Genomic DNA, 17156 nt, shown 5'->3' with positions numbered 1-17156 from the left:
GATGTTATTTTAAAATGGACAGAAAATGTGCTTTTCTTTCAAAAACAAGGACATTTCTAAGTGACTCTCCAAAAACGTTTGAACGGTAGCGCACATGTACAACGGTACGTGTGGAAGTGAGAAATGCAGATATATTACCTGTCGTCCAGGAGGACCCATTTGTCCCTGTGTAAAGAGGAGACAGTATCAGAATGATGTGGGCCAGCGCTTTTCACGGACCCAAGTTGCTTTGCAATTATATAGAAGAAAAATAAGAAATACAAACATCTAAAACAATACCAGACTAAACAGAAGGAATAAGAAACATGAAACAAAGTGTAGGGAGTAGAGCTCAAGGAAAGGGAATACTGTGACGTGGTGTGGTGTGTGGGAGAGAGTGTTGGTGTTTGTGCACCTTATTATATCAGACATACAAAATCATCTTTGTAACATAGGCTACCTCTAATCCATCACTTCCATCTCGACCAGGTGGACCCTTTGAAGGAAATCTCAAGCTTTATTAAAACAACAAGTAAAGACGGACCAAAGTGAAGAGCGGGGAAATTCAATTGATCATCCACTAGATGGCATTATTTAGACAAATACAACAAAAGTCCTCTTGTGAATTAGTGGAGCTTTTCTGTTGCATCTACTGAGATGGTATTTCTTGCTAATCATAACCATTTACATTTATAGAGCAAAACAACACAACATAATGCAAAGCAAAACAATAATAGCAATTCTTGTCCAGCTCTAGTAAACTATTATTAATCACCAGAGGCACAGCTTTGGTTTCAGAAGTGGGGGGGGGACATAATTATTGCTATTTATTTATTATCCAGTCAGATAAACACTCCAAACAGCCTATCCCACTGGTCAGAGGCATCCGCATCGTTCTAATGCACACCGTTGCCTCGTTTTGTATCATATTCCAACGATAATACTGGGGTGGACAAAAATGCAATTTCGAAATCTGAAATTCCCCCCTGACCCCAGTGAAAGTTGCACCCCTGTTAATCACTCGTCTATCAACAAGGAGGTCTGAAGGTAAAATATACACTGAATGTACAAAACATTAAGGAAACCTGCTCTTTCTATGACAGACTGACCAGGTGAATCCAGGTGAAAGCCATGATCCCTTATTGATGTCACTTGTTAAACCCACTTCAATCCATTTAAATGAATGGGAGGAGACAGGTCAAAGAAGGATTTCTAAGCCTTGAGACAAGACATGGACACAAGTTTTAAGCTCCTTTGAATGGGGTATGGTAGTAGGTGCCAGGCACACTTGTTTGTGTCAAGAACTGCAACGCTGCTGGGCCATTCACACTCAACCGTTTCCCATGTGTATCAAGACACCTTGTAGAGTTCATGCTCCAACTAATTGAGACTGTTCTGAGGGCAAAACGGCAGTCTGAGAATGAATCCCTGGTAATCACTGGAGTCAATGCAAAACTAGTTACCAGGATGACTGTCTGCCCTGTCTGCTCTCACCAACACATGTGCAGAGAAGATGACAAGACAAGGCAGACCCACCACCGGTTGCGCTCCTCTCCTCTAGCACCTAACGAGGTGGGTTCAGTACGCTAAGATAATCATAATTAGAGAGACAACAACAGGAAATGGCCTCGCTGCTTGTTGACCTTGAAACATCTGCTGGCAATATGGAGAGCGGTGTTATTGACCTCATCTCAGAGCTGTCCCGGCTGGAATGAATCAGATTATCTTTCATTCAGTAGGAAAGCTAGATGAAGAGCGTGAAAGGAAATTAATGGTTGGCTTTGTGTACTGAACTACTCTGCATTTCACTGAGCTGAGGATCCTTTCATTATCTCTCCTACCACTATGCTGGTCAGTGCTAGTCTGATGCTGGTCAAGCTGGTCTGACCAGCATGGTCTAGCTGGTTATGCTGGCATACCAGGCTTTGTTGTATGTTCACTGGTGAACAGCACTCACTGTGTTTTGGACACTGGTGACAGCATAAGCTAAAGCAAAACCAGCATCAAGTCACATTACGCCATCTTGAAAAGTGATGTTTAAATCGTATTTCAAATCCAACCAGAGTGGATACCCACAATCGGTATTCAGAATCACTGCGAGGGTTAGAAAGTCTCATTCATGAATCTATCTAAACTGTAACAACCATCTCAGTAACGGGTGCAATAAATCCAACTATCAGATTGGATTAGTTAAGAAAAATTGACCGTACCAGTCAAAAGTTTAGACACACCTACTCCTTTTTCTTGACTATTTTCTACATCGTACAATTAGGGTACAACATTATGAAATAACAGATATGGAATCACGTAGTAACCAAAAAAGATCAGGAATCAAGGTAAGACCCAAGTGCAGTCTGTGTGAAGTAACAATGTTTATTGTAACAACAGGGGCAGGCAAACGACAGGTCGAGGAAGGCAGGGGTCGATAATCCAGAGTAGAGGCCAAGGAACAGTACGGCAGGCAGGCTCAGGTCAGACAGAGGTTGGTAATCCAGAGGCGGAGCAAAGGAACAGTACGGCAGGCAGGCTCAGGCAGAGTGGTCAGGTACAGGGTCAGGACAGGACAGGCAAGGGTGAAAACCCAAGAGGATGAGGGGGGGAAAAAGAAAGTGTGAAGTGTGAAGGTGAATGGAAAGGTTCTGGAGCAACGAACCGGCCTTGCTGTCTCTGCCTGGCCGGTTCCCCTCTCTCCACTGGGATTCTCTGCCTCTAATCCTATTACAGGGGCTGAGTCACTGGCTTACTGGTGCTCTTTCATGCCGTCCCTAGGAGGGGTGCGTCACTTGAGTGGGTTGAGTCACTGACGTGATCTTCCTGTCTGGGTTGGCGCCCCCCCTTGGGTTGTGCCGTGGCGGAGATCTTTGTGGGTTATACTCGGCCTTGTCTCAGGATGGTAAGTTGGTGGTTGAAGATATCCCTCTAGTGGTGTGGGGGCTGTGCTTTGGCAAAGTGGGTGGGGTTATATCCTTCCTGTTTGGCCCTGTCCGAGGGTATCATTGGATGGGGCCACAGTGTCTCCTGACCCCTCCTGTCTCAGCCTCCAGTATTTATGCTGCAGTAGTCCATGTGCCGGGGGCTAGGGTCAGTTTGTTATATCTGGAATACTTCTCCTGTCCTATCCGGTGTCCTGTGTGAATTTAAGTATGCTCCCTCTAATTCTCTCTTTCTCTCTTAGGACCTGAGCCCTAGGACCATGCCTCAGGACTACCTGGTATGATGACTCATTGCTGTCCCCAGTCCACCTGGTCGTGCTGCTGCTCCAGTTTCAACTGTTCTGCCTGCGGCTATGGAATCCTGACCTGTACACCGGACATGCTACCTGTCCCAGACCTGCTGTTTTCAACTCTCTAGAGACAGCAGGAGTGGTAGAGATACTCTTAATGATCGGCTATGAAAAGCCAACTGACATTTACTCCTGAGGTGCTGACTTGCTGCACCCTCGACAACTACTGTGATTATTATTATTATTTGACAATGCTGGTAATTTATGAACATTTGAACATCTTGGCCATGTTCTGTTATAATCCCCACCCGGCACAGCCAGAAGTGGACTGGCCACCCCTCATAGCCTGGTTCCTCTCTAGGTTTCTTCCTAGGTTCTGGCCTGTCTAGGGAGTTTTTCCTAGCCACTGTGCTTCTACACCTGCATTGCTTGCTGTTTGGGGTTTCAGGCTGGGTTTCTGTTCAGCACTTTGAGATATCAGCTGATGTACGAAGGGCTTTATAAATACATTTGATTTGACTTAAACTGTTAAGCTCTATCAAAATGATTAGCGCCGTAGCACTTATTGCGGGACCCTTAAACCGGTGTGAAATGAGCCACATTTAAGCTTACCAGTCAACCTACTTTGTACAGAACATTCATATTGCAATGCATAGCCTTACCCCATTTCATGGACCCACAAGATCCATAGGTATCAGCTTAGGGAAACACACCGATTACAGTTCTGAAGAGTTTACACAAAGATTAGCATCGTAGCTAATATTCATGGACCAAGATCCATAGGTAAGGCTGTACAATGAGATATGAATGTCAATGCACAATGGGCTATATAGCGAGGCAATGTCCCACCGTTAAAGCACCCTTATATAAGCTACAATGATTAGAATTGTAATAGGTGTAATAGTAGGTGGACACCCCTCATTCCATTTGCCCAAGGTCCAGGCTGTAGGCTGGAGGCTGGTCTCTAGTGATAAAATGAACAAAGGGTGGTCTCCAGAGAAAACACAACAAAGTCTGGTCTCCAGACCATGCAAGTCTATGCTGTTTTTTTCAGCAGGGAGTGAGATCAATCAAATACATTTTTTAAGCGCTTTTGACATCAGTTTTTGTTACAATGTGCTTTACAGATACTCAGCCAAAAAAACAACAAAGCGCAAGCAATGCAAAGGCAGAAGCACAGTGGCTGTGAAAACAACCTTAGAAGGCAGGAAACCAGGAAGAAACCTAGAGAGGAACCAGGCTCCGAGGGGTGGCCTGTCCTCTTCTGACTGATGACTGTAGCGACATGGATGAGAGGAGGAGAGAGGGCTGTCTTACCTGCTCCCCAAGGTGACCTCTGGGCCCATCCTTCCCTGTGTTCCCAGATGGTCCTCTGAGGCCAGGTGAGCCAGGGGGCCCCGGGGGGCCGGGAGGGCCAGCCTGACCCTGATCACCCTGTATAGGCATGGAAGGAGAAGTATGAGATGAGGTAATAATCCCAATTCCCACAGTATTATCAATCAAAAAAGTTGCAGAATAATTGTATTGTCATACCCCAGACAAGTTCTTGAACCACTTTCAATATCTTAACTTTGATCAATGTGCTCTACAGTTAATTCAAAACTTTTCTGACAGTAGCCTCTTTTTACAAGGTGTCCGGCATTTGCCGCCAACTATACTTGCCAATGTCAAAGTCATACAGTGAGGCTTAAACTGCTGCTATGCATAATATTCATGCTATAAGACTGTTGAATGCTTGATGAGGTTTTATTCAAAACAAGATGATTAACACAGTCATATTAACAGCAATTTATTTTGTCAAGTAAACAACAAGCTATTCTTGTTCTCCAATTACCATAGTTCTGACTGGCATTCTTTCAACCAATTATAATCCACAAACACAGTCATTTATTCAAACTTACTTTCCAAAGAGAAATCATTTACCTTCCCACTCATTTTCTCTCTCATTTGAAGCAGACATATGGAAGTGGCAGAGCGGCAAACATAAAAATGCTTGATGCCAATAACATGCGTGTGAGACGTGAAAGAGTGAGGGAAAGTGATAGAAGAAGAGAGGGTGAGAAGCCAGCTTGAAGGGAGAGAAGAGAAAGAGGGCTGAGACGCACCCGAGACTAGATTCAGGAGTCATTTCTGACTGTAGAGAGAAAGGGAAGCCACCAGAGACACAGAGTGAAAGAAAAACAAACAGGAAAAAATAATGTACGAGAGAGGTTAAACAGAGAGTTATGAGGATTTCAATTAAATTCAAGGGGCTTTATTGGCATGGGAAACATTCTACTATTCTTTATAGGCTTGACAGAAGAGAGGGAGAAAAAGGAAGGGAGTGGCAAGGCTGGATGGAGACTCGGAGGACCAGAGAGAGAGAGAGAGAGAGAGAGAGAGAGAGAGAGAGAGAGAGAGAGAGAGAGAGAGAGAGAGAGAGAGAGAGAGAGAGAGAGAGAGAGAGAGAGAGAGAGAGAGAGAGAGAGAGAGAGAGAGAGAGAGAGAGAGAGAGAGAGAGAGAGAGAGAGAGAGAGAGAGAGAGAGAGAGAGAGAGAGAGAGAGAGAGAGAGAGAGAGAGAGAGAGAGAGAGAGAGAGAGAGAGAGAGAGAGAGAGAGAGAGAGAGAGAGAGAGAGAGAGAGAGAGAGAGAGAGAGAGAGAGAGAGAGAGAGAGAGAGAGAGAGAGAGAGAGAGAGAGAGAGAGAGAGAGAGAGAGAGAGAGAGAGAGAGAGAGAGAGAGAGAGAGAGAGAGAGAGAGAGAGAGAGAGGGGTTCGGACTGTGTTGGAAAGGAGCATTAGGATGAAGGAAAGAGGAGAGGTTAAGAGGGGGATAATGAAAGACAAGCGTGAGTAGAGGGGGTGAAGGGATGGAATTGAGGTTATTGATCCATCTGTTAGTAAGCACAAAAATCATGTCTTGGCATAGTTCTAGTATGTGTAAAGCCACTCAGCCATAACTGACTAGAGCATACAAAGACAATAGTCATCCCATCTGGTTTCAATCCTCAAACAATAGCGGCCTCGTTGTCTTGTGGCTGATTGCCTTCATATGAATATCAACTGTCCACGGAGAGATTCTGGCAGTCTTGTCCATGTTTGTTTTAGAGCTGTGGTCAATATGAATTGTGGTCCATATGAATTGTGGTCCATATGAATTGTGGTCAATATGAATTGTGGTCAATATGAATTGCATTGGGTTTAGAGGCTAAAACCACATTCCACATTCTTCCTGGTGTAATTTATGTCCTCTGCTTTCTCAATCCCTACACAGACACAACGACCATGGTAGACTGTACGCTCATCAGTATTGACACCCTCCTACGAATTCACATACACCTTGAAGTGCTAAAAGGGCATGCAAGTGCCCTCATATGTTAGATATTATGAACCACAAAGTACGTATCCACGAATAAGAGTTTGGAGTGCAGACTAGGAAACAATGAACTCCAATAGAAACCAGGCCATAATCAACTTTGAGGCAGAATAAGAGGGTTCAGAATGACAGGAATGCAATCTGCCCCAACAACTCGTTGTAAAATACCTTATTAGCAAAGAGTGACTGATGGTGAAAATGTGCTTCTTGATATTTGAACATGGCTGGGAAGCAGTGCTACTTCCCTTGACCTCAGTAGAGAGGACAACAGTATGGAGACTAGTGCCCGATGGATCAGTGCAAGATAAAATGTGTTTCTGTCTTATCACGGAGACCTGGTAACCGGGTCTTTCTTTTCAGAACTAGACTCATGTGCACAGTGAACAGCAGTGCCCCAGAATGCCGTTCAGTTGGGGCTTAAATACAATAACTAGGCAATAATCATTTAATAGGCCGCCCCAGGGCACCTTTTTCTAACAGGAGTGTGTTAGGGTGGGGGTTACAGGGGAGTCAGTAGGGTTGACTTATCGGTTTACGATAGGTTCAGATGTTGTATAAAATATATATTTTTTCTGGATTCCTGATCCATATTTCTCCCTATAATGTGGTAGACAGAATAAACTGTGGGTTAAAACAAAGGAAGCGGTGTGTGGCTGGGGAAAACAAGCATTGTACTTGACCTGAGAGAGTGGAGCTGGTAAAATGCTGGTGTGTTGGTGAATGATAAAAGATACACTGAGTATACAAAACATTGTTCTCAGAACAGACTCAATTTGTCATGTCATGGGCTCTACAAGGTGTTGAAAGTGTTCCACAGGGATGCTGGCCCATGTTTACGCCAATGCTTCTCACAGTTGTGTCAAGTTGGCTGGATGTTCTTTGGGTGGTGGACCATTCTTGTTACACACGGCAACCTGTTAAGTGTGAAAAACCCAGCAGCGTTGCAGTTCTAGACACACTCAAACCGGTGTGCCTGGCACTTACTTCCATACCCTGTTCAATGGCACTTAAATATTTTGTCTTGCCCATTCACCCTCTGAATGGGACACATACATAATCCATGTCTCAATTGTCTCAAGGCTTAAAAATCCTTCTTAACACCTGCCTACTTAACCCAGAATCCAGCCACACCAATGTGTCGGAGGAAACACTGTTCAACTGACGACCCAGGTCAGCCTGCAGGTGCCCGGCCCGACACAAGGAGTCGCTAGGGCACGATGAGCCAAGTAAAGCCCCTCCGGCCAAACACTCCCCTAACCGGGACAATGCTGGGCCAATTGTGCGCCGCCCTATGGAAATACCATTCACGGCCAGTTGTGATACAGCCCGGGATTAAACCCGGATCTGTAGTGATGCCTCTAGCACTGCGACGCAGTGCCTTAGACAGCTGTGCCACTCGGGAGGCCCTGAAAAGGTACTTTTTAATGTGACCTGCGACAGCAAAAGTCACACTATAAATATTGTCAAGTTTTGAGTGAACTTAAAAATTGTGCTTCCAAACAACACTGTGGTCAGAGCAGCACTGAGGTGGGTTGCTGAGTTCACATTAATTAATATCCCACAAGGCTTAATGCCTCTGCCTCAGCAACTCAAAGAAGTAACACTTAGATTTCCCTTGACCACCAAGTCAAAATGTTAAGTTCTATGTCTTGGAAAAGGTCTCACCTACATCTCACCAACTACCATAAAAACACTTTTACACAGCGGAAGCAATTCACACAATTTTCTGGATTCATGTAAAATTACCTTTCAAGTCTAGTACAAATAATAAAGTTATAATACAATTTTCAACTTGAAATGGCATGAAATTCTGGAAGTATGATAGTAATTTGCTTTGTACTTTTGTGTACTGTCATGTACTTTGATCATCTATAGCATTCTCTAATTTTCCTATATTCTCTAGGGAGACCAAGGAGATATGGGGCCCAGGGTGAGAGAATTAAATATGTCATACACTGAGCGTACAAACCATTAGTAACTATTGCTCTTTCCTTGACATAAACTGACCAGGTGAAAGCTACGATCCCTTATTGATGTCACCTGTTAAATCCACTTCAATCAGTGTAGATGAAGGGGAAGAAACAGGTTAATAATAATCCTCTACGGGATTGGTGTCACCCCCGCGGGACGGTTGAGCTAACGTCCGCTAATGTGATTAGCACGACGTTGTAAGTAACAAGAACATTTCCCAGGACATAGACATGTCTTATATGGGGAGAAAACTTAAATTCTTGTTAATCTAACTGCACGGTCCAATTTACAGTAGCTATTACAGTGAAAAAATGCCATGCTATTGTTTGAAGAGAGTGCACAAGAACAAACATTTTTTATCAAGGCAACTGGTTTGACACATTCACCTCTGAAGGTAAGTAATGTACTTACATTCAGTAATTTTCACTGATTTGTCATCCTAAGGGTCCCAGACATAAAATGTAGCATAGTTTTGTTTGATAAAAAATGTAGGGACTGGGTGTGTCTGACCCCCCCTTCTAGAAGTATAAGGTTAGTGTCTTTTCTGTAGGGAATCTAATTATCCATAATTGATGACATTGCTGAGAGTGTGTAAACGTAAATGTTTTATTACCATGTAATTTTGTATGTTCTCTATAGTTATGTACTTGAAAATGTATCAATTGACCAATTGATACAACTGACATTTTGAACAGTAATTCAATGGTTCATTGGATCAGCCTAAAACTTTGCACATACACTGCTGCCATCTAGTAGCCAAAATATAAATTGCACCTAGACTCCTAAGCGATATAATGGCCGTTCTCTTGCTCTTCAAAGATGATGAAAACATTTTTTTGTGGGAAAACACGTTTTTTTCTTTATATTATCTTTTACCAGATCTAATGTGTTATATTCTCCTAAATTAATTTCACATTTCCACAAACTTCATAGTGTTTTCATGCATATCCTTGCTTCAGGTCCTGACCTAGAAGCCGTTATATTTGCGTATGTCATTTTAGGGGATTTTTATTTTTAAAAGGGTCCGATCCTTAAAGCGTGGTTTGGCGTGTCATGTTTTGGAGGATGAATGACTCGACCTTCGCCTCTCGAGCGCGCTGGGGAGTTGCAGCGATGAGACAAGATTGAAATTGGGTAGAAAATGGGGGTAAAATACGAAAATTCATGTAAAAAAGTAGCTTTTCTATAGGACTAATTGCACTATAGAAAAGGTATATTTTGTCATACCTTGTCTCCTTTTGGCCCAAACAGTCCCTGACAGTAGAGGAGACAAAGGAAATAATGGACTGTGATGATCCCTGACAAAACTCATTCCTTCCAAGATATTTAAACTTTCACTTTAAAGACTCAAATGAAAGCCATACCTTCTACCTCATGAAGGGTTCAGGGTTGTGTGGTGGTATGAGGTACACAAATTTTGTTCACTGATGAACTCTCCCTCTCTTACAACAGGTGGAGGACATATAAGCTTAGGCCTCAAAGGGTTACGCTCTACAGAATCTCATGATTGCAATTCATTCTGTGATGAGGTATCCGCATTAGAGGCCTTCTTAGAGTGTGTTTAGATTGAGATGAAAGGTATAATATGCTAATATGAGCTTTGTGAATGAACGGACACAGGCGATTTTTAATCCTCACACAGATGGAGTAAATAGATGTCAGTGTCAGAGTGATGTGACTGGGGTTGGAGGGTTGGGCTGCTGCTTTTCACTGTACTGTCAGATAACAGGAGCCTCAACACCCACTCACTCTCCACACGCAGTACATCTTTACACAAGTCTTGCAACCTTTTTTGCTCTGCATATAGTACACATAATTTAATAATTACATCTGGGGATGCATGCCATATACAGTGCATTCGGAAAGTATTCAGACCCCATTGCTTTTCCCACATTTTGTTACGTCACAGCCTTATTCCAAAATGGATTAAATTAATGTTTTTCCTCATCGATCCAAACACATTACCCCAGGAGTGGCTTCGGAACAAGTCTCTGATGTCCTTGATCTCTGGAGAAACCTGAAAATAGCTGTTGCAGCGACGCTCCCCACCCAACTTGACAGAGCTTGAGAGGATCTGCAAAGAAGAATGGGAGAAGCTCCCCAAATACAGGTGTGCCAAGCTTGTAGCGTCCTACCCAAGAAGACGCGAGGCTGTAATTGCTGCCAAAGGTGCTTCAACAAAGTACTAAGTAAAGGGTCTGAATACTTATGTAAATGTGATACATTTGCCAGCATTTCTAAAAACCTGTTTTTGCTTTGTCATTATGGCCTGTTTTGTGTAGATTGATGAGGGTACTTTTTTCATTTTTTTTTCATTTTAGAATAAGGCTGTAACTTAACAAAATGTGGAAAAAGTCAAGGGGTCTGAATACTTTCCGAATGCACTATAATTCTTAAGATCACGGTGCACTTCTGTGTTACATTTAGTCCATCAAAAGTAACTGCAAATTCTTAATGAGGTGCAGGGAAAGTGTTTAAGATTGGGTATAAGTGCCTTCAGAACAAGGTAATAAATCAGATAATCTTATAAGAAAGGGGTACTTTTTACAGAGGCTCACTTCAGTCAATGTATTCTTGTCAATGTAAAAATGTTGTATTTTCCAAATTGCATGTATTGCATGTATGTGTATTTTAAGTCGCTCTGGATAAGAGCGTCTGCTAAATGACTTAAATGTAAATGTATTGTTTTTGTGTAATTGTGCCTTAGATCACTGCGCCACTCGGGGACGCCCGGTATGGTATCTTTTTTGGGCAGATGTTCAGCTATGCAACATCACGTCTGCTTATAACTAGACACGTTGGTGTTTGGTCATCAAAACCTGGGAGTGGAACAGATAAGATGATTATCATACATACCTGGCTTCCCATGGGACCAGGAGCACCCTGCATATGGGAAGACAAGGTTTAAATCACAGAATGATTACATCACAAGTCATTCATGGCAAGAGTAGAACACATAAAATGTTTACGGTAATTGAACACTTCATTGAATAGGGCTGTATTGTATAAAGTGTACTGTGAGCTAAATATCAACACCATATCAAAACATTAAGATGATCAAAATGGGTACTTACAGGCTTCCCATCCATCCCAAGTGGGCCCTAGAATACAGAACAATGTATGAAGAATACATATTATGTTAAAGAAAAACATGCCCGTTTTGGTAGCAAAACTATCAGCTCAATTGGGCACACTGCTGGCCAACGATGAAGCAGGCTATAGACAAACATGGGTAAAAATCCCTGTATTCACTGTATCACAAAGCCATTATGTAGGTCGCTGTCCAGTGTGGCACAGGTGCTGAAATGCTCTTGAAGTCAATTCAATGAACTATTATAATATTCCACAGCCAGTGGCGTGAAAAAGAAGGATGAAGATGCAAGGATTCTAAGCAAAAGAGGTACATCAACTATTCTGTGAATACTGTAGGGGAACTGTGAGTCCAACTGGGCCCACATGTGGTTTGGTCGTGAACACAGAGTTTGGACTCACATTCCTCTTATTAGTGGAAGAACTTCACAGGTTTGTGCATTTCCCTGTTGATCTTAAGTAATCCTTCTGGACCTACTGTCAGAACAACTGTCTCAAACCTTTGTCTGAATAGAAGGGACAGGTAAGGGAAAGGGGATACCTAGTCAGCTGCACAACTGAATGCATTCAACCAAAATGTGTCTTCCGCAATTAACCCAACGCCTCTGGAAAAATATTCCATTCTGCCCTTGAGCAAAGCAGTTAACCCCAAACAACAACTGCTCGAACACTGCCCTCCCTTCCGCAAATCTGATCACAACTCCATTTTGCTCCTCCATTCCTATAGGCAGAAACTCAAACAGGAAGAACTTGGGCTAAGGACTATTCAATGCTGGTCTGACCAATCGGAATCCACACTTCAAGATTGTTTTGATCACGTGGACTGGAATATGTTCCGGGTAGGCTCTGACAATAACATTTACATTACATTTAAGTCATTTAGCAGACGCTCTTATCCAGAGCGACTTACAAATTGGGTAATGACCATTACACTGATACGGTGACTGAGTTTATCAGGAAGTGTATATGAGATGTTGTACCCACTGTAACTATTAAAACCTACCCTAACCAGAAACCATGGATAGATGGCAGCATTCGCGCAAAATTAACCATGGCAAGATTAACCATGTCCATGACATGGCATTTAACCATGGCAAGGTGACTGGGAATATGGCTGAATACAAACAGTGTAGGTATTCTGCAAATCATCAGTATAGAAACAAAGTGGAGTCGCAATTCAACGGCTCAGGCACGAGACAAATGTTTCAGGGTCTACAGACAATCACGGACTACAAAAGGAAAATAAGCCATGTCGTGGACACAGACATCTTGCTTCTGGACAAGCTATAAACACCTTCTTTGTCTGCTTTGAGGATAACACAGTGCCATCGACACAGCCAGCTACCAAGGACTGTGGGCCCTCCTTCTACGTGGCTGACGTGAGTAAGTCATTTAAGAGTGTTAACCCTCGCAAGGCTGCCGGCATCCTTAGCCGCGTCCTCAGTGCATGCACAGACCAGCTGGCTGGAGTGATTACGGACATTTCTGGAGTGATTACGGAGTGATTACGGACAGGGATAGATTCCCTGTTTGCTGTATCCGCATGCTTCAAGATGGCCACAATTGTTCCTGTACCCAAGAAGCTAAGGTAACTGAACTGAATGACTATCGCCCCGTAGCACTCACTTCTGTCATCATGAAGTGCTTTGAAAGACTAGTCAAGGATCATATCTCCTCTACCTTACCTCACACCCTAGACCCACTTTGTTTACCACCCCAATAGATCCATAGACGATGCAATCGCCATCGCACTGCACACTGCCCTATCCCATCTGGACAGGAGGAATACCTATGTATTAATGCTGTTCATTGACAGAAAGTACCCTCCAAGCTCATCATTAAGGGGTCTGGGTCTGAACCCTGCCCTGTGCAACTGGGTCCTGGACTTCCTGACGGGCCGCCTCCAGGTGGTGAAGGTAGGAAACAACACCTCAACACCAGGGCCCACAAGGGTGTGTGCTTAGCCCCCTCCTTTACTCCCTGTTCACCCATGACTGGGTGGACACGCACGCCTCCAACTCAAGATCGCAGACGACGCAACAGTAGTACGCCTGATTACCAACAATGATGAGACAGCCTACAGGGAGGATGTGAGGGCCCTGGGAATGTGGTGCCAGGAAAAGAAACCTCTCACTCAACGTTTAACAAAATAAAAGGAGCTGATCGTGGACTTCAGGAAACAGTAGAGGGAGCACCCCTTACCCACATCAACTGGATTGCAGTGGAAAAGGTGGAAAGCTTCAAGTTTCTCGGTGTACACATCACTGACAAACTGAAATGGTCCACCCACACAGCCAACGCGGTGAAGAAGGCACAACATTGCCTCTTTAACCTCAGGAGGCTGAAGAAATGTCACTTGAGCAAACATGTTAGACAATAATTGAGCATTTGTTGATGTCAGAGTGGGAAGTTTAGGCGAAGGTGTTGAGTGGCCAAGAAAAAAAAATGTTACGTAGCTAATGAAATATTTTTCTTGAAAGACATGTTATCCTTATCCTAGGTTGGAAAAGAGAGTATACATATAGTCTCTTATTTGCCGAGGAAGTGGGCAGTTAGGGGAAAAGGGTCTTCATTGTCTTAAACTATTCCCGAGGGACGTGGAGTAGGTTTGGAAGAGATAAATAGATGTATTATTATGAACCCTAGGAATGTAGGCGGAAGTTGATGAATTATTACAATAATTCCACGACAGTATATACTGTATTCTATACTATCCACTGTATGTTAGTCTATGCCGTTCTGACATTCCTTGTCTTAGGTCAGTTAGGATCACCACTTTATTTTAAGAATGTGAAATGTCAGAATAATAGTAGAGAGAATGATTTATTTCAGCTTTTATTTCTTTCATCACATTCCCAGTGGGTCAGACGTTTAAATATACTCAATTAGTATTTGGTAGCATTGCCTTTAAATTGTTTAACTTGGGTCAAACGTTTTGGGAAGCCTATTACAAGCTTCCCACAATAAGTTGGGTGAATATTGGCCCATTCCTCCTGACAGAGCTGGTGTAACTGAGTCAGGTTTCTAGGCCTCCTTGCTCGCACACTTTTTAAGTTTCTATAGGATTGAGGTCAGGGCTTTGTGATGGCCACTCCAAAACCTTGACTTTGTTGTCCTTAAGCCATTTTGCCACAACTTTGGAAGTATGCTTGGGGTCATTGTCCATTTGGAAGACCCATTTGCGACCAAGTTTTCAACTTCCTGACTCATTTCTTGAGATGTTGCTTCCCAATATATCCAAATAATTTTCCTCCCAGGTCTATGATGCCATCTATCATTGTTGTGCAGTTTCTATGTTGTTTCTAAGCTTCATCTATTTCAGGTTGTGAAGGACTCGTTTTACTGTGGATATAGATACTTTTGTACCCGTTTCCTCCAGCATCTTCACAAGGTCCTTTGCTGTTGTTCTGGGATTGATTTGCACTTTTCACACAAAAGCATGTTCATCTCTAGGAGACAGAATGCATCTCCTTCCTGAGCGGTATGACAGCTGCGTGGTCCCATGATGTTTATACTTGCGAACTATTTGTACAGATGAACGTTGTACCTTCAGGCGTTTGGAAATTGCTCCCAATGATGAACCAGACTTGTGAAGGTCTACACTTTTGGCATTGGCTGATTTCTTTTGATTTTCCCATGATGTCAAGCAGAGGTACTGAGTTTGAAGGTAGGCTTTGAAATACATCCACAGGTTCACCTCCAATTGACTCAAATGATGTCAATTAGCCTATCAGAAGCTTCTAAAGCCATGACATAATTAGCTGGAATTTTCCAAGCTGTTTAAAGGCACAGTCAACTTAGTGTATGTAAACCTCTGACCCACTGGAATTGTGATACAGTGAATTCTAAGTGAAATAATCTGTCTGTAAACAATTGTTGGACAAATGACTTGTGTCATGCACAAAGTAGATGTCCTATCCGACTTTCCAAAACTATAGTTTGTTAACAAGAAATTTGTGGAGTGGTTGAAAAACGAGTTTTAACTTAACAACTCAACTGGAGCCAAGAGGGAAGATAACTATAGTCTAGCACAGGGCTCTCCAATTCTGTTCCTGGAAAGCTATCGTCCTGTAGGTTCTCTCTCCAACCCTAATCTAGCACACCTGATTCTAATTCTAATAATTAGCTGGTTGATAAACTGAATCAGGTTAGTTCCAACTGGTGTTGGAGTGAAAACCTACAGGACGGTAGCTCTCCAGGAACAGGGTTGGAGAGCCCTGGTCTAGGACTCTAGGTTAGGGAAGATCATAGTCTAGGTCATATCAAATCTTATTTGTGACAAGCTTCGTAAACAACGGGTGTAGACTTAACAGTGAAATGCTTATTTACGGGCCCTTCCCAACAATGCAGAGTGAATGATAATAAAGAAATAATAGAAAAGTAAAACACGTAATAATACAATTAATAATAGATACACAATGAGTAACACAATGAGTAACATTTTATGCGGGTTTCAATTTTTTTTAATAATAGAACACTTGCTCAGAAAAGAGAATTAGAGTGACATTTACCGGGTAACCATCCCGTCCAGGCGAGCCCTGTTAGGATTATACAGAACACTACATAAGAGAATTGAACTGAAGGTCAGAATTAGGATTAAAATGAGGATGCTTTTAAACAATCTCACTATGGCAGACTTTTCATTTTAATGCTGGGCCCTTAATAATAATCATAATAATAACTCTATTTGTATAGCGGTTTATGATACAAGTAGGGAAGTGCTTGAAAATACTAACAAAGAAACAGACAGGAGGAATGAGATTTTTAAAAATATAGTTTATTCAGATTATGCATTGAAAGCATATATTAAAAGCATCTTTATAAAAGTGTGTCTTCAGCAGAGAGTTTTTAAAAATGGACTGAATCTGCAAGCCTGATCATCTCTGGCAGACCATTCCAAAAGTCTAGGGGCCCTAATGGCAAATGCCTGGTCTCCTTCCGTTTCCAACCTAGACTTTGGAGTGGTCAACAGTAGCCCTGCCAGAGGATCTCAGGCTGCATCCTGGCTCGAAGCGAGATAAAAGATCAGAGATATAGGACGTGGCTAAACCAAGTTTAGCCTTAAACATGATTCATACACTTGTAAAATATATTCTAAATCTGACTGGCAGCCAGCCAGTGTAGAGAAGCTAAAATAGTTGTGATATGGTTACATTTTCTTGCCTGCAGCATTTTCAACTAACTGCACACGATGGCGTGATTTCTGAAACATGTAATCTATAAATAAAAGCATATATAACTTTCTCCAGATCAGTGACTGAAATAAAAGACTTGACTTTAGCTATATTTCTTAGATGATAATTGCAGGACAGGGCAGCCTCCTTTACATGCAGCTCAAGGTTTAGGTCAGTGTCAAAGAAGACACCAAGGTTTCTGGCCATAGGCTTTTCATTGGTGGACAAATGATCAAGGTTATTTACAATCTGGTTTCTAGCAAGGTGGGGGCCAAATAAAACAACCTCTGATTTCTTATCATTGAGCCAGAGAAAATAGTCATCGGGGATGTAACTGTGCGTGTCCTTATCCAATTCCAAGGTGCA

At 42.6% G+C, this 17156-nt stretch overlaps 1 protein-coding gene across 1 annotated transcript in view; it reads right to left on the bottom strand.

Annotated features, from left to right (window-relative positions):
- LOC118390567 (collagen alpha-1(XXIII) chain) overlaps positions 1–17156 on the bottom strand; it is a 37587-nt gene that overhangs the window by 18701 nt on the left and 1730 nt on the right. The window contains exons 2-6 of the mRNA XM_052457444.1: positions 11601–11627; positions 11383–11409; positions 9754–9780; positions 4520–4636; positions 139–165 (exon numbers count right to left, since the gene is read on the bottom strand). Of these exons, the coding sequence (XP_052313404.1) occupies positions 139–165; positions 4520–4636; positions 9754–9780; positions 11383–11409; positions 11601–11615 (213 nt within the window). The 5' untranslated portion in view covers positions 11616–11627. The remainder of the gene's footprint in view (positions 1–138; positions 166–4519; positions 4637–9753; positions 9781–11382; positions 11410–11600; positions 11628–17156) is intronic.

The sequence above is a fragment of the Oncorhynchus keta genome, chromosome 11 (assembly GCF_023373465.1).
Source record: "Oncorhynchus keta strain PuntledgeMale-10-30-2019 chromosome 11, Oket_V2, whole genome shotgun sequence".
Lineage (NCBI taxonomy): Eukaryota > Metazoa > Chordata > Actinopteri > Salmoniformes > Salmonidae > Oncorhynchus > Oncorhynchus keta.
This window is presented reverse-complemented; position numbering and strand designations above follow the sequence as displayed.